Source organism: Macaca fascicularis, chromosome 16, assembly GCF_037993035.2.
Source record: "Macaca fascicularis isolate 582-1 chromosome 16, T2T-MFA8v1.1".
Classification (NCBI taxonomy): domain Eukaryota; kingdom Metazoa; phylum Chordata; class Mammalia; order Primates; family Cercopithecidae; genus Macaca; species Macaca fascicularis.
In genome coordinates, this window is record NC_088390.1 from 62,886,737 (window position 1) to 62,905,222 (window position 18,486).

Consider the following 18,486-nt stretch of genomic DNA (forward strand, 5'->3'; position numbering starts at 1 on the left):
AACCAGCTTTAAAGAAATATATTTATTTAAAACTTACACTGAGACAATTAGTAGCTTTAACAGAGAACAAGATAGCTTCAGGAACATAAAATGAGCTATTTTACAATGTAATGTCTCAAGGTGTTCTAACTACTACATCTCCTCTGACTTAAAGGGAAATAGTGAAGATTACATTTTCAGTAGAGTAGGGACCTGGATACTACTAGCCCAAAAAACTCACTGCATCAACTCAAACTAAATGTTTATTTTACAAATAACTCAACGAGCCCAAGCACATGGATCATAAAATCTTCAAACACCTAGCAAGCACTACTTTTCACGAGTGCATTATGCAGGAGGATTAAGTTAACAAGTGCTCTGCAGTCTGTGCTTCAATGTAAGACATTCGTAGTGATGGTCACTGAGTAAGACAAAAAGCCCTACAAATGTAATAAACAGCAGTGATTTTGCTATCTAATTAAATTCCTTGAAGCAAAATGACTACTAGGTTATATTACTGTTATTATATTACATCACTCAACTATGAGCTGTTCTGTTTCCAATGACCAGAACATACGTTATAATAACAAAAACAAAAAAGGACTATTCTCAAGAAAGTAACAAACTGGAGTGATGAACTGTGCCAAAATGTTTGAGAGTTCAGGAGAGACTGAATTGTTTCTCAAATATTTTATAGTTAAAGCACCCTCTGGTGTAGACAGAGTACTTGGTTTACAGTAATGTAAACTTTCAAAGACATGAAATGTGGCCAGTATACTATATTTAAACTTAATTTGAGAAAAGTACCAAAAAAGAAGTCCCTTTAGTTATGCTTGATTAGACCAAATAACTAAAACATACCATTCAGCTCACCTGTCTACATACAGTGTAGTGCTGATATTAGAATTACAAAGCAGAAAATGAAGTATTTTAAACATACCACATGCTACACTAGTCAAGAGGTAAGGAGGAAAAGTTAGCCCTAGAAACTGCCTTACCAGCAGCCTGACGGGTTTAAAAAAACAAAAACACACAAATCTTCCATAAACACTATCTTTCCAGCTTCAAACTTCTGTTCTATATTAAAAAGGTATATTTAAATTTTTTGGTCCCAGAAATACTATATAAAACCAGGTGATCAAAACAAAACTTATGTCATGAATTTTAAGAGTTTTTAGCAAAAAAGTTATTTTTGAACTGGCACAGCAAACGCAAAGTTGAATATCATGATACACAAGACTAATCATGCAAACAACTGTAAGTGGGATGTGTTACTTAAACACTAAGCTCATGACTGACATTCTCAATATATACCACTGATTTTTTTTTTTAAGCCATGGTGCGGTAGATATAGTTCAAGGATACCCATTCTAAGATGTAAGTAGGCTGGGCGCGGTGGCTCAAGCCTGTAATCCCAGCACTTTGGGAGGCCGAGGCGGGCGGATCACAAGGGCAGGAGATCGAGACCATGGTGAAACCCCGTCTCTACTAAAAAAATACAAAAAATGAGCCGGGCGCGGTGGTGGGCGCCTGTAGTTCCAGCTACTCGGGAGGCTGAGGCAGGAGAATGGCGTGAACCCAGGAGGTGGAGCTTGCAGTGAGCCAGGATCGCGCCACTGCACTCCAGCTTGGGTGACAGAGCGAGACTCCGTCTCCAAAAAAAAAAAAAAAAAAAAAAGATGTAAGTAGCCTCACTCAAAGTTATGTAACTATTACTTTTTGGTATAATGACTTCCTCTCTCTTCTACAAACAAAAGGAAAGCAACAAAACAAAGGTTTGCTTGAATACGCATTAAGCTGTCTTGCTAAAGTCATATTTTTAACTGCTTACATTACCAAAAAGAATCTTTTAAGTTTTCTCATCAACAAGGAAACTTCTTTCCCAAGGAGCTATTTTAGGCCTAATCCTTGTAATTAGAACAAATACTCTGGGAAGTTATTTCCAGTTAAGAATTTCAGAATGTCAGCCTTGAACAGATTTAAGCAAATCTGGTTTCTTTCCTCATTAACAAGTTAGTTAGGATATTTCAGAAACACAAGTTATTGATGTGAAATTACACATGTGAATTCAAATATAAAAATTAGAAATTCAGGAAAACCTGCACACATCATCATGCAATGAAGGACTTACCCCTTCTTTTCAGCCGTGGCCTAGGCTGCCTGCTAAGTTAAAAAACAACAGTTTCAATCAAGGTTTTAAAACCAGATTATGCCTAAATCTTATGAGTTATAATTTCTGTCACATCATGTGAAAAAAACACAACCCCACAAATGACTTGGTAATGATTACCTCAGAAGACAGCTCTGAGAACAAAAAAACAAAAAACACATCACATCCTTCCAGTGAAAAACTGTTATTGTAGTGAGATACTAAATTATTTAAACACAATCAACAAAAGGAAGTTTGTTAGCATAGTCTATTGGAGAGAAATGAGAACTCCATTTAATGAGCTTCATTTAATGATTCTGTCTTACATGCATAGACCTCTCACAACTAAGAATTAGTGCTTCTCAGAATCCAAATGGCTTTTATTAAAATAACTACAAAGAAATGGAAATTGAGAAAAAGGTAGTAGTGGGGTAAAATAATATATCCTTATATGTAGAAATAGACTTGCAGTTTCTCACGCCCACTCCAGTCTAAATTAAATGGATTTAAAGTTGATTTTCAACACATTTATTAAAAACTTTTCACCTAGGCAGGGACACTAATTTAAAAATTTCAAGTTCTTAGTATAGAGCCCAAGACCTAAAACTATTAGTCTTGCAGCAAATAGCCAAAATTTCTGGTTGTGCTTTTCTCTTTTGGTATTTGATCACTAACAAGAAGATTAACTATAATGGACTAGGGGAAAAAAAAAAAATCACTGCACTTGGAATTTGACTTCTAGAATGGTATTCCAAAATGTCTAAGAAGGTAAAGACAGTCCTTAAGAAACAGGATAAATCATTGGGCAGGTGGCTCTTTGGGAGGCCAAGGTGGGAGAGTTGCTTGAGGAAAGGAGCTTGAGACCAGCCTGGCCAATAAGGTGAGACCTCATATCTTAAAAAAAAAACAAAACAAAACAACAACAACAAAAACAAGAAAACCACATTGTAAGCTGTTAGGAATCCTTTATACTAACCGAGCATTAAAGTCAATTTGAGGGCCAGGCATGGTGGCTCACGCCTGTAATCCCAGCGCTTTGGGAGGCTGAGGTGGGAGGATCACGAGGTCAGGAGTTCGAAACCAGCCTAACTAACATGGTGCGACCCCATCTCTATTAAAAATACAAAAATTAGCCGGGCGTGGTGGCACACGCCTGCATTCCCAGCTACTTAGGAGGCTGAGGCAGGAGAATCGCATGAGCGCGGGAGGTGGAGGTTGCAGTGAGCTGAGATTGCGCCACTCCAGCCTGAGTGACAAAGTGAGACTCTGTTTCAAAAAAAAGAAAAAAAAAAAGTTAATTTGAGGCCAGGTGTGGTGGATCACACCTGTAATCCCAGCACCTTGGGATGCTGACACGGGTGGATCTCCTGAGCCCAGGGGTTGGAGACCAGCCTCGGCAACATAACGAAACCCTGTCTCTACCAAAAATACAAAAAAAAATTAGCTGGGCATGGTGGCGCATGCCTGTAGTCCCAGCTACTCAGTAGGCTGAGATGGGAGGATGGCTTGTGTCCAGGAGGTGGAGGTTGTAGTGAGCCAAGATCGTACCACTGCAGTCCAACCTGGGTGACAAAGTGAGACCCCATCCCCCCACCCCCCCAAAAAAAAGAGTCAACTTGAGTGCTAACTTTTATAAAGCTCAGGAGACATAAGATAATTAGAACAATGTATAAAACTAAATAAAAGATAGCTTCAGTGATCTTTTTAATTTTTATTTCAGACACTGTGTTTCTGTCACCCAGGGTAGTGGGGCATGATCACAGCTCACTTCACCCTCAACCTCCCCAGGCTCTGCTGATCCTCCCACCTTGGCCTCAAGTAGGAAGGACTACAGGCACGTGCCAGCTACCACACTCAGCTAATTTTTGTACTTTTTGTAGAGACAGGGTCTTGCTATGTTTCCCAGGCTGGTCTTGAACTCTTGGGCTCAAAATCTGCCCACCTCAGCCTCCCACAAAGTGCTGGGATTACAGTCATGAGCCACCGTGCCCAGCCCATAAACCTTTAAAAGCCAAAATTACGTACCCAAATTTGGTATCCTAGGCTCAGGCAAAGTTTAAAAGTGTAGGGCAACTGGATAAAACATAACAATCAGAAATAATAAGGCTTCTCTTTAGCAACATTTCCTTAAATTATGACTTCCCATTTTGGGAAAAAAAAAAGTTTCTTGTACAAAGGAATAATGGGTTGGGCGCGGTGGCTCACGCCTGTAATCCCAGCACTTTGGGAGGCTGAGGTGGGCGGATCACCTGAGGTCAGGAGTTCAAGACCAGCCTGACCAACATGGTGAAACCCCGTCTCTACTAAAAGTACAAAAATTAGCCGGGCGTGGTGGTGGGTACTTGTAATCCCAGCTACTCGGGATGCTGAGGCAAGAGAATCACTGGAACCCGGCAGGCAGAGGTTGCAGTGAGCCGAGATTGCACCACTGCACTCCAGCCTGGGCAACAAGAGCAAGCCTCTGTCTCAAAAAAAACCAAAAAAAAAACAAAAAAAACCCAAAGGAATAATGATTCTATATAATATGCATTAGAGCAAAAATTAAAATGGAAGGCATTGAGTGTTGATTGTCATAGGCATTATTTACACTCATTAACATATCCTCAAGTAATCCTGCAACTCCTGAAAAAAATGTTTAAAATTTTAAATGCCTTTAATTTCTCAGTCTACACGAATACTTTTCTTCTTAGAGAAAACAAAATTCACACATGTAACTTGCTCTGTATTTAGTCAATTAGCTAAAGATCTATACTTTTGCCATCTACCCTCAGCTCAGATTGAAGGCTTAGTCTATAAACAGTTGCTAATGAAAAATATTCAAAAAATGCATGAGCCAATCAAAAATTTCTCATCAGTCACATCTTCTAGGAATGAAAGTGGCACTTCTAGATAAACATTAGAAAATATCAATGCAAACATTCTCAAATTATCTTGCTGAAATATTGAGTGTTTTCATCCAAATTTCAGTCTCACTATTGCACATGCCTCCTGCAGATGAGGGCTCAATGCAGAAGTCAGATCTTGCCAAAACCAATCATTTCATAAAAAATCAAAAAGAATATCAAAGTAAATGTGCAAATAAAATTGGTGCTTAAAGCATGTTCAAAACATAAGTCCCCAAGACAAAGGAGTTATAACTCAATTGGCAGGAAAATAGCTAAGCAACTACACCTGATTTTCCCACTTGTCCTTAGTAAGATCTTACTTAGCTAGCACAAACAAACAAACCAAAGACAAAAATTGCAAGCTAACAAAATGACCATGTATTGAACTGAGTCTCCCATTCTTTAGTTTTTAACTCTACTTCCTTTATATGGGGCAATAATCAGTTCACGTAGAAAATAAGTTATCGACATACTTTTTCAAGTAACAGCCTGGATATCTTCAGCTTCACGAAACGGGTATAACAGTTTTAATTGGCACGCTTGAGAGAACCTAGCATTCTATCTGAGAGCTTGGCACTCGCCGCATGTTCAGGGCGTGACGATGTATCTCTTGCATCTGTCTGATGCGGTCCTTCTGCCACATCAGGTTTTGAGGCATAGGATATCTCTGTGTGCCATGCAAGTACCGGTATGGGATCCGCACGTGACAAGCAGTGGCTCTACAACGAGGTTGTGGCATAGGAGGAAGAAGCATCCACCTCTTCCTCTCAGCACAGTATCGGTAGGCTTCTTTCCGATACTGTTTATCAATATCATCACTGTTTTTCCAGCCTCCTATAATGAAGACATCATCTTTGTAATAGCAAATGGCTGCTCCTTCAATGCTTAGAACTTCTGGAGGCAAGCTTTCAAGGATCTCATCAGACACTTGGCTGGCAATTTTTCTTACTGCTTCTTCGTTTTCTAAACAATAACTCTTGGGACAACATGATGCTGTCTGATAAAAGTTTGAATTGACCACAGACATTTGGAAAAAGCAGTAATTGTCAATAAGGGGCAAAGATTCCACATCTTGCCACTGTCGAGTCTCTGTATCATAGCAAGTAATTACAGCCTTTAATCCATCTTCAGTGTCCCGATCTACAGGAGTGCGGGCGGCAATGTATACAAACCGGTCTTCAATGGCTAGTGCTTTGACATCTCGAAGAATCTTTGGTGCCGATTCCAAGTTGTGCCATTTATCAAGCTCAGGATTATAAACAGTCACATCTTTAAAACCAGGACTAAAGTTGCCATGTCCTCCAATGCTATAGAGCTTCCCTTTGACTTCTGTTAGTCCAAAAGAATGCTTTCTTGTCATCAGACTACAAACATGTTCCCAAGTATTCAAATTTGGGTTATACCTTTCAACAGTTTTAGCAAACCCTGGCTCCATTGATCCAGCAACATACACGTAGGATTCTGTTACTGCAACAGCATGTCCATCGAGGTGATTATGAATATGTGGCAGGTTTACCCATCTGTCCTCATCAACAAAATACCCCACACATTCACTTAAATAGTCCCCTCCTTCTGACACACCTCCAATAACCATGATCACATCCATGTTTTGCCCATAACGAGGCAATAGTGAGACATGAGAAGTGGGGTGCTGGCATGTGCCCGATTGTATATTCTCAGCTCTCAGAGCATGTCTCTCCACTGCGTCAGCCACCAACTTGACACAAACTTCATTATTGGCTACCAGCCTCTCTGGTTTGACATGTCGAGTAAGGTAGGTAGGTTTCATCTGGGACAACCTGAGCAATTTAAAAAGTTCTTCAAAGTATCTCTCTCTCTCTTCAGCATTTCTCTGAACCCATTTCAAAACGGTTTCAAAGAGAACCTCTTCAGAATCAACTGTAATTTCCAAATCTGAAAGCCAGTCTCTAATGAGATGGAAAGGTAACGTATAAAATTCTTCATCCTGAATCACTTTGTGGAAATTTCTCCGTATCATATCAGCAGCCTTCAAAGCAAGTTGGCTCAGGGTGTACATGTGGGCTAAGCTATGAATTGCCACACAATTTGAGAGATGAAGTTTTTTCTTGAGAAATTCTCCACAAAATTCTTTTAAACGAATGAGTAGGAACCTAAAATCAAGAAAAAGAGAAAAGATTAATTTTTCAAATATGCATATTTTATGTGGTTACTTTTTTGTTTTTTCAGACAGGGTCTCACTCTGCCACCCAGGCTGGAGTGCAGTGGTGTGATCTCGGCTCACTGCAACCTTTACCTCCTAGGTTCCAGCAATTCTCCTGCCTCAGCTTCCTGAGTTGCTGGGGTGTGCCACCACGTCCAGCTAATTTTTGTATTTTTAGTAGGGACAGGGTTTCACCATATTGGCCATGCTGGTCTTGAACTTCTGACCTCAAAGTGATTTGCCTGCCTCGGCCTCCCAAAGTGCTGGGATTACAGGTGTGAGCCACTGTGCCTGGCCATGGCCTACATTAAAAAAAAAAATTATATATATGTATATATAATTTTTTTGTAGAGACGAGGTCTCCTTATATTGTCTACACTGGTCTTGAACTCCTTGCTTTAAGCAATCCTCCTGCCTCTGCTTCCCAAAGTGTTTGGGATTACAGGTGTCAGCCACCACACCCAGCGTATGGTCACGTTTTGAGAGCATCTCAATTATACATATTGAAATAGTTAATCTCACTTTATACACAAAATCTGAAAAAAAAAAAAAAAAAACAAAAACCCCACCACCAAATTAGAAAATATTGTGCTGGAAAAGTATGTTTAAAAGCACAAGGCCGGGTGCGGTTGCTCAAGCCTGTAATCCCAGCACTTTGGGAGGCCGAGATGGGCGGATCACGAGGTCAGGAGATCGAGACCATCCTGGCTAATACCGTGAAACCCCGTCTCTACTAAAAAAATACAAAAAACTAGCCGGGCGAGGTGGCGGGCACCTGTGGTCCCAGCTACTCGGGAGGCTGAGGCAGGAGGATGTCGGGAACCCGGGAGGCGGAGCTTGCAGTGAGCTGAGGTCCGGCCACTGCACTCCAGCCCGGCGACAGAGCGAGACTCCGTCTCAAAAAAAATAAAAATAAAAAAAATAAAAGCACATATAGGCTAGGCACAGGGGCTCACACCTATAATCCCAGCATTTTGGGAAGTTGAGGATCGCTTGAACCAGGAGTTCAAGACCAGCCTGGGAAACATGGCAAAACCAAGTCTCTTAAAAAAAGGCACATGGCCGGGCGCAGTGGCTCACACCTGTAATCCCAGGACTTTGGGAGACTGAGGCAGGCAGATCACTTGAGGTCAGGAGTTTGAGACCAGGCTGGCCAACAACAGGGTGAAACCCTGTCTCTAATAAAAATACAAAAATTAGCTGGGCATGGTGGGGAGCACCTGTAATCCCAGCTACTTGGGAGGCTGAGGCAGGAGAATCACTTGAATCTGGGAGGCAGAGGTTGTAGGGGGCTGAGATTGCGCCACTGCACTCCAGGTTGGGTGACAGAGCAAGACTCTGTCTCAAAAAAAAAACAACAAAAAAAACAAACAAAAAAAACAACAAAAAAAGCACATATAGAGCTGGGCATGGAGATGCATGCCTGTAGTCTCAGCTACTCAAGAGGCTTAGGCAAGAGGATTGGCTGAGGGCAGCAGTTCAAGGCTGCAGTAAGCTATAATTGTGCCTGTGAATAGCCACTGCACTCCAGTCTGGCCAACACAAGAAGACTGTCTCTTAAAAAAAAGCATATATAGGCCGAGTGCAGTGGTTCACACCTGTAATCTCAGGTGGATAGGGATTTGCCTTTGCCAAGGACAAATTAAAGTGAAAATAAAGTGTGTGGCTGGGCGTGGTGGCTCAGGCCTGTAACCCCAGCACTTTGGGAGGCCAAGGCAGGCGGATCATGAGGTCAGGAGTTCGAAACCAGCCTGGCCAACGGGTGAAACCTCGTCTCTACTAAAAATACAAAAAAATTAGCTAGGCATGGTGGCAGGCGACTGTAATCCCAGCAACTCCAGAGGCTGAGGCAGGAGAATAGCTTGAACTCGGGAGGCAGCAGTTGCAGTGAGCCGAGATCGCGCCACTGTACTCCAGCCTAGGCAACACAGCGAGATTCTGTCTCAAAAAAAAAAAATAAATAAAAGCATATATAAAAATCTTATTTATATATAAAATATAAAGTATTATTTATATTATATAGTTTATATAATTACATATCATATATGTGAAACACATACATATACACACACATAGACATATATAAAAACACAAAATAGAGTTTTTATTTTAAGAGACAGGGTTTCACTATGCTGCAGTGGCTTTTCACAGGTGTGATCACAGTGCGCTACAGTCCCAAACTCCTGGGCTCAAGCAATCCTTCTGCCTCAGCTTCCACAGTAGCAGGGACTACAGGCACATGCCACTGTGTCTGGCTGGAGGTTTTTTCTTTTTTTTTTTGAGACAGAGTTTCGCTCTTGTTGCCCAAACTGGAGTGCAATGGCACGATCTTGGCTCCCTGCAACCTCTGCCTCCTGGGTTCAAGCGATACTCCTGCCTCAATCTCCCGAGTAGCTAGAATTACAGGCGCATGCCACCATGTTTGGCTAACTTCTTGTATTTTCAGTAGAAACGGGGTTTCACCATGTTTGCCAGGCTGGTCTCAAACTCCTTACCTCAGGTGATCCACCTGCCTCGCCCTCCCAAAGTGCTGGGGTTACAGGCCTGAGCCACCACGCCCAGCCACACACTTTATTTTCACTTTAATTTGTCCTTGGCAAAGGCAAATCCCTATCCAAATTTGTCTTTGCCATCCTTCCCTAATTCCTTACTAGTCACCAGCCTCTCTCTCTCTCTTTTTTTTTTTTTTGAGACAGATCAGATTCTCACCGTTACCCAGGCTGGAGTGCAGTGGTGCAATCATGGCTCACTGCAGCCTCGACCTCCTGGGCTCAAGTGATTCTCCCACCTTAACTTCCCAAGTTGCTGGTACTACAGGAACACGCCACCACGCCCAGATATATATATATATATATATATATTTTCCCCCCCCGAGATGGAGTTTCGCTCTTACTTCCCAGGCTGAAGTGCAATGGTGCAATCTTGGCTCACTGCAACCTCTGCCTCCTGGGTTCAAGCAATTCTCCTGCCTCAGTCTCCCTAGTAGCTAGGATTATAGGCACCTGTCACCATGCCCAGCTAATTTTTTGTATTTTTAAAGACAGGGTTTCATCATGTTGACCAGGCTGGTCTCGACCTCTTGACCTAAGGTGATCCACCCATCTGGGCCTCCAAAGTGCTGGGATTACAGGCGTGGGTCACCGTGCCTGGCCACCCAGATAATTTTTTTTGGTGTATTTTTTTTGTAGAGACAAGGTTTTGCCATGTTAGCCAGACTGGTCTCAAACTCCTGAGCTCAAGCAATCTGCCTACTTTAGTGCTGAGATTACACGTGTGAGCCACCAGGCCCAGCCCACCAGCCTCTTCTTAAATGAAACAGGGTCTCAGTCAAGGGACTTTATGGTATAAAGAAACAGCCAGGCAGGAACTTCTCAGGGGGTCTGTTCGGTCAGATATCAGAAGGAAGGCCCCCCCACTCCTTACTCAGATCTAGGCTTTCTGCTAGAGGTTTTATTTTATTTTAAAAATTTTCGGCCGGGCGCGGTGGCTCAAGCCTGTAATCCCAGCACTTTGGGAGGCCGAGACGGGCGGATCACGAGGTCAGGAGATCAAGACCATCCTGGCTAACACAGTGAAACCCCGTCTCTACTAAAAAATACAAAAAACTAGCCGGGCGAGGTAGCGGGCGCCTGTAGTCCCAGCTACAGGGGAGGCTGAGGCAGGAGAATGGCGTAAACCCGGGAGGCGGAGCTTGCAGTGAGCCAAGATCCAGCCACTGCACTCCAGCCTGGGCGACAGAGCGAGACTCCGTCTCAAAAAAAAAAAAAAAAATTTTTCTCCAGGATCATAGATTCAAGTTGCCCTGAATATTTACTCCCTGTGTCGGAGACAGTTTTTAATCTCATCACCAGAGCTTTTTCTTTGGGCAGCCAGAGGGAATGGGGTACTGAGATTTGTCCTGAACTGGGTTCTCATCAAAGCAAGGATACAAAGCAAACTCAAACACGTGAAGAAGCAGAAAACAAAACAAAAACACAACAAAAAAACATGTGTAGGGTTGGGTGCAGTGGTTCAGGCCGGGTGCAGTGGCTCAGGCCTGTAATCCCAACACTTTGGGAGACTGAGGCAGGAGGATCATTTGAGGTCAGGAGTTTGAGACCAGCCTGGCTAACATGGTGAAACCTTGTCTCTACTAAAACTACAAAAAGTAGGCCAGGCGTGGTGGCTCACGCCTGTAATCCCAGCACTTTGGGAGGCCGAGGTGGGTGGATCACCTGAGGTCAGGAGTTCGAGACCAGCCTGGCCAACATGATGAAACCCCGTCTCTACTAAAAATACAAAAAATTAGCTGGGTGTGGCAGCAGGTGCCTATAATCCTGGCTACTAGGGAGGCTGAGGCAGGAGAATCGCTTGAACTCAGGAGGTGGAGATTGCAGTAAGCCGAGCTCACGCCACTGCACTCCAGCGACAGAATGAGACGCTATTTCAAAACAAAAAACAAACAAAAATTAGCTGGACGTGGTGGTGTGCGTCTGTTATCCCAGCTACTCAGGAGCCTGAGGCACGAGAATTGCCTGAACCTGGGGGCAGGTGCAGTGAGCTGAGATCATGCCACACTGCACTCCATCCTGGGTGACACAGTAAGACTCGGCTCCAAACAAAACAAAACGTGTAGGTTAAAAAACAAAGGAAAGTGATTTGGATGTAGTTGACTAAATATTGTCTGCTCACCTAAATCCATTTAAAGTTTAATTAAAAAAAAAAAACGCAATCGTTTCAGACAGATTCATAAATCTGGCAGCAATCAGTCTGAGGATAGCCCATTTGAGACCACTGCTCTAAAAAGACTAAGTCCCCAGAACGGAGAAGAACCTTAAACAAGAATCACTTCATTGGTTCAGGCCTCTCCCAATTCAGTAACCATTTATTATTAGTGACTGTGCTTAGTAACTGTCTTAACTATGATATGAAAATGAATAAGGCAGGCTCCCTCTACTCTTTTAAGAGAACATATCATTTTAGAGATAAAGCAAAGACAAAGTAGAGTGGTAAGGGATATAGTGGCTCCCAGACATGTCTGGGTGCCAGTGTCACCTGATTCCCAGGCTGCCCTGGGCTCCTAGTTTTAGCAGGCACTCCACGTAATTCGGAGACAAATTCCTGTGGGTGTCTCGAAAAAATGCTCTATGAAAATAGCTGTCGGCCGGGCGCGGTGGCTCAAGCCTGTAATCCCAGCACTTTGGGAGGCCGAGACGGGCGGATCACGAGGTCAGGAGATCGAGACCATCCTGGCTAACACGGTGAAACCCCGTCTCTACTAAAAAATACAAAAAACTAGCCGGGCGAGGTGGCGGGTGCCTGTAGTCCCAGCTACTCGGGAGGCTGAGGCAGGAGAATGGCGTAAACCTGGGAGGCGGAGCTTGCAGTGAGCTGAGATCCGGCCACTGCACTCCAGCCTGGGCGACAGAGCAAGACTCCGTCTCAAAAAAAAAAAAAAAAAAGAAAAAAAAAGAAAATAGCTGTCATACACTAGGCATCTGTCATGTGAGGGGCATCGTGCACATCCTATTATTATGTTTCTGATCCTCACAAGTGTCCAGTGAGGCAGGCATGATCACCAACAGACATATGTATTTAGGGGTTGGTGGGTGGGGGAGGGTCCTGCCTCAGAGTTGATGGGAAGATTAAATGTGATGGTTGCAGAGCACTTTGAACAGTGCCTGACAAAAGTTATTGGCTTAGCTGCTGATAGATGGAGAGAAGTTAAAGAGTTTTTAGTAAAAATGCCTGGAGTATCCTCTCCTCTCTAACTCCCTAATAGAGCACGGGCAAATCTGACAAACTCAAGATGATATGACAGAATCAAACATAGCTTTGAGTAAGTGCAATGACCCTTTTCTACCCATTTTCATGCAACAAACCTCTCTCCCTCAGAGCTATGCCCATCCCACTCCACCTTCTCATTGATGACCCAGCCTCTTAAGAAAACAGACAATCAAGCAGGAACTTCATCTTCCCACCACCCAATCCACCAGCAGTTGTACCCTAAACTTTGCAGTCCAACCGCTCCAATTTTAATATGGATTCTACACTGAAGAATAACCAGAATATTTCACCCCAAAATATACTTATTTGACATATTCCGAGGGGCCGAAACCACAGGAATAGCTTTGAAGAGCTGTCTTTTGTGGGGGAGATTTGCATCTGCAGAGAAAATCTACATTAATGAGGTAAACAGCAAGGAAAACAGGGATGCAAATAGGCTTTCTCTGAGGCCCCCCCTTACTCAGATCAAGGAAAGATGCACTCAGGAAAAACTAAGGAGGCGAAGGTCTGACACTTTAAAAGATCTGACAGAAACTTTTCCCACAGGCTACATCCATTTTTTCTGACAGCTGCTGCCCGTGAGGTTTCACTGGCATAACAGGACAGCCTGTGCTTGCCAAGCTTTCCTCTTCTGGCTCTCCCATAACCTGTCTTGATGCATTCCAAACCCCTATTCTTTCTATAACCACAGAATAGTATAAAAACTTCAGTCACCCTTAGAGTTTTCATATTTTGTATGACTCTCGAGCACAAATGTGCCTGTAATAATCTGCTATGGTTTTCTCTGCCCTATATAACCTGTCTTTTATTATAAGAATGTCAGCTGTGGCCAGGCGCGGTGGCTCACGCCTGTAATCCCAACACTTTGGGATGCCAAGGCGAGCAGATCACGAGGTCAGGAGTTTGAGACCAGCCTGGCCAACACAGTGAAACCCCATCTCTACTGAAAATACAAAATTAGCTGGGCGTGGTGGCAGATGCCTGTAATCCCAGCTACTTGGGAGGCTGAGGCAGGAGAATCGCTTGAACCCAGGAGGCAGAGGTTGCAGTGAGCCGAGATTGCACCATTGCACTACAGCCTGGGAAACAAAGAGACTCTGTCTCCAAAAAAAAAAAGAATGTCAGCTGTGACCCCTTTATGAAGGGGAGGAAAGGGATCACCCCTCTTCAACCCCTACAGTTCCCTTCTTGGTTGCAAGGACTCTACTCCTGCAATTATTTTCCCCTGCTCCTGTAACACCAATTACTCATCTTCTACTGAATTATTTTCAGCAGCACACAGACATGCTCTAGTATCTCTTACCTTGGTGGGATTGTCCCCCAAAACATTTACATATGTGTACCATTTTTCTGATCCTCTTTATAAAGCAAGGCTTAACTAGCTCTTGTCAATGGCATCTCTGACCTGCAACCATCACTTATGGGTTGACAGAGTTGACATGATTGGCTGCTCCCTCCTTGATATTCTTCCTTTCTATGTTTCCATGAGATCAATTTCCTCTTTAAGATTCTATTTTTTTTTTTTTTTTTTTGAGACCAAGTCTCACTCTGTCGCCCAGGCTGGGGTGCAGTGGGGCGATCTCAGCTCACTGCAACCTCCACCTCCTGGGTTCAAGCAATTCTCCTGCCTCAGCCTCCCGAGTAGTTGGGATTACAGGCACCTGCCACCACATCCTGCTAATTTTTGTATTTTTTTGAGACGGAGTCTCGCTCTGTCGCCCAGGCTGGAGTGCAGTGGCATGATCTTGGTTCACTGCAATCTCCACCTCCTGGGTTCCCACCATTCTCCTGCCTCAGCCTCCTGAGTAGCTGGGACTATAGACGCCCGCCACCACGCCCGGCTAATTTTTCTTTTTTTTTTTTAGTAGAGTCGGGGTTTTACCATGTTAGCCAGGATGGTCTCGATCTTCTGACCTCGTGATCCGCCTGCCTCAGCCTCCCAAAGTGCTGGGATTACAGGCGTAAGTCACCACGCCCGGTCTAACTTTTGTATTTTTAGTAGAGATGGGGTTTCATCATGTTGGCCAGGCTGGTCTCGAACTCCTGACCTCAAGTGATCCATTTGCCTTGGCCTACCAAAGTGCTGGGATTACAGGCGTGAGCCACCTCGCCCAGCCAGCTATTTTACATTCTAGAGAACCCCGGGGCTCCGTCTTGCCTACCCTCTCCCCGCTACCCCTTTTCTACGTATACTCCCTAAGTAATACCATTCAGTCCCAGGGCTTTAGCTACCATTTATATGCTAATTTTCCCCAATTTGTATCTCTAGCTCCCAGGGGCTTCCCAGGGATCTCCTTAACCAAATCCAAAAACTCCTGCTCTTACTCCCAAACCTGCTCTTCTGCAATCTTCCACATCTTTATAATTCCATCCTTCCCACTGCTTGGGTCAAAAAGGTAGCAGTCTTTTCCCTTATACCCCATATCAAATGCATCAGCAAATTCATCTCATCTACCTTCAAAATATATCTGGAACCAGAGCACTTCTCATCACCTTTACTTCTCCCTCCTAATCGAAGCCTCCACCACCACTGCCACAACCTCCTACGCTAGTCTCCCTGCGTCTGCCCTTGGTGCCCCCTCCTCCCCAATGCCACATCCTTTGTTCTTTTTTTTGAGACAGTCTCGCTCTGTCAGCCAGGCTGAAGTGCAGTGGCGCAATCTCGGCTTACTGCAACCTCGGCCTCCCGCCTCCCAGTCTCAAGCGATTCTTGTGCCTCAGCCTCCCCAACAGCTAGGATTACAGGCACGCCACCATGCCTGGCTAATTTTTGTATGTTTAGTAGAGACGGGGGTTTCACCATGTTGGCCAGGCTGGTCTCGAACTCCTTACCTCAAGCATCCACCCACCTCAGCCTCTCAAAGTGATGAGATTATAGGCATGGGCCACCGGGCCTGGCCGCCACATCCTTTTTTCAACACAGCACTATTCATCAAACGAGACTGCATCATTCCTCTACCCCAAACCTTCCCATTTCTATCAGAGTAAAAGCTCATGTCCTTCCACAGACCATCAAGGCCCTACGGGATCTGGATCCATACCCATTACCATCCTGAGGCTTCTCCTGTTCCTCTCACCCTGCATCCCTTTGATACAGCCACACTGGCTCCCCGCTGTTCTCTAACATACAGACAAGCTCCACCTCAGAGCCTCTGTACCTGTGTCCCCTACCTGACACAGTCTACCTTATCTCCTTTGGTTCTTAGCAAAACGTCTTCTTCATAGAGCATTCTCTATCCAGGCAATTTGACAAACACTTCCTCTCCCCCAGCACTTTCTATGTACTCCCTCCATGCTTTATTTTTCATCAGTGATAACAATCATCCAACAGGCTATACATTTTACTTATTTACCGTCTATCTACCAACGTAAGTGCGATAAGGAAAAGGACTTTTGTCTGTTTTGATCACTGCTGAAACCCTAGCACCTTAGAATCCCGCATCTGAGCTGATGCGTAATCGGCGCTCAACAGGCATTTTTGTTAAGGAATCTGTAAAATGATAATTGCCAAAACAAATGCCTCTCCATCTCTATAAACGGTATTACCTGCCTGCTAACCAATCTCTGGAGCATTCCTGCTCCCTACAATCCGTTTACCACAGTGGCAGAATAATATTAAAATATTTAAATCAGATCATTTATTTACTCAGTTTCCTATCACACTCAGTGAAATTCAAGCTCCTTATTCAAACGCATCTCACGCATCCTTCTCCCCTTCATCCACTAGATCCAGCGTCACTAGACTGTATTTTAATTCTCTTCTCTAAGCCAAACTGGATCCTGCCTGAGGGCCTTTGCGCTGTCTGGAATATTCATTCCCCATCTTTTCACGGTCAGTTATTTTTTGACATTCAGAGGTCTGTCTAAACGTCACCTCCTCAGAAAGGTCTTTATTCAATCCCTAGCCTTTCACTCCTTTTGAACGTCAGCACAACGCTTACCACATACTGACTTTCCTTTCCATCACTTTTGTCCCACCACCTAGTATCTGAGCTTCTTGGGCGCGAGGCGCGACCTGACGGTGCATCCTCCTCGCCCACCGCGGTTGGCTGCCCCCCAGTAGGCGCTCAGCGAGTGTGAACCCAATGCGTTCACTCAGGACTCGCGAGCTGCCGTGGCAGGCACTGCCCTCACCTCCGCCGGCGAGCATCTCCCCTTCTCCGCGCCCGCCGCCCTCCGTGCTCCCACCCCCCTCGCCTACCTGTCGGCCAACTCCAGCACCTCGTGCACGCTGCCCGTGCTGACGCGGATGCGCCCGGTGTACATGTACTCGATAACGGCTTCCACAGTGTCGGGTTCGGGCCCCGGCTCGGAGCTCCACTTGCGCATCTCCACCCGTCCCGAGCGGGACTCGGAAAACTGGCCCGAGAGCAGGGGCGTGAAGTACTCGGTGGCGGCAGCCAGTACCGAGCGGTGGGCCCGGAACTCGCGGCCTCCAGCCCCGCCGAAGCACAGGGTAATGTCGCAGAAGAGGCCCTGGCGTCGCTGCTCGTTCTGCCGCCAGGACAGCTCTGAACAGTGAGAGCTGCACTCGAAATCCTCGGCTTCTGGGCCCGGATCGCCCCCGCTCGCCTCCATTGCAGAGATCCCTGGCCCAGGCCCGAAGTCCACCGTGCCGCTGCCTCGGACCTCGGCGGCCAGGCCTGCCGAGCCGGCAGCGGCCGTCTCCATGCTCTCCATCTCCAGCACCTGAAGAGATGCAGCCGCGGCCGCCGCCGCCGCCGCCGCCACTGCCGCAGCCGCCATCTTGACGCCACCGCGCCCGGCCTCCGCAGCCTCGGAACTATGCGGCCGTTTGGTGCGACACAGAGGGATTCTGGGATTAAATAGTGCGCGCGGGGCGGAGCCGGGTAGCCCGCGGGCCGCGCATGCGCCGCCTTGCCTCCGGCAGCCCTGCCTGCCCTGGTGAGGTTCGGCTGTAACTGTCGCCCAGTCGGGATGACTTCGCCCCAGGCCTCCCCACGAGGACGTCGGTGCGAGGATGGCTGGCTCCCTTTCCTTAGTGGGTAGCATGCTCTCTGCAGTCATTTTGTCGAGTAAAAGCCACCTAGACCATCACCTGTTGTTAAAGCCTTGAGTGGCAATACAGGATTTTTATAAGATCTAGCCTCAGCTAGGTGGATGAGGGATGAATGAGTTACTTTTTATCCGTTTTTTTGTTTTTTGTTTTGTTTTGTTTGTTTGTTTGTTTTTGAGACGGAGTCTCTCTCTGTCGCCCAGGATGGAGTGCAGTGGCGTGCTGCCCGGGTTCAAGCGATTCTTGTGCCTCAACCTCCCGAGTAGCTGGAACTACAGGCGCCCGCCACCACACCCAGTTAATTTTTTGTGTTTTTAATAGAGACGGGGTTTCACCGTGTTAGTCAGGATGGTCTCTATCTCTTGACCTCATTACAGGCGTGAGCCACCGCGCCCGGCCCCCTAATTTATTTTCTTTTATTTATTTATTTACTTATTTTGAGACGGAGTCTTGCTCTGTCTCCTAGGCTGGAGTGCAGTGCCGCCATCTCGGCTCACTGCAAGCTCCG

The 18,486-nt window shown here is 45.4% G+C and overlaps 1 protein-coding gene across 2 annotated transcripts; it reads right to left on the reverse strand.

Moving 5' to 3' along the window:
• Positions 1-7: 7 nt before the first annotated feature.
• Positions 8-17,758, reverse strand: KLHL11 (kelch like family member 11). 2 transcript variants are annotated; one of them, XR_006693221.2, is made up of 3 exons: positions 17,163-17,758; positions 5,487-7,145; positions 8-2,142 (listed from the first exon to the last, which is right to left on the reverse strand). XR_006693221.2 is itself a non-coding variant. In XM_045375953.3 (2 exons), exons 1-2 carry the CDS (start codon positions 17,705-17,707, stop codon positions 5,564-5,566), a joined length of 2,127 nt encoding a protein of 708 aa, XP_045231888.1. In that variant the 5' UTR covers positions 17,708-17,758; the 3' UTR covers positions 5,369-5,563. The 2 variants fall into 2 exon arrangements, 1 of the variants encoding a protein (XP_045231888.1); XM_045375953.3 differs by lacking the exon at positions 8-2,142 and having other exon boundaries at positions 5,369-7,145.
• Positions 17,759-18,486: the final 728 nt, after the last annotated feature.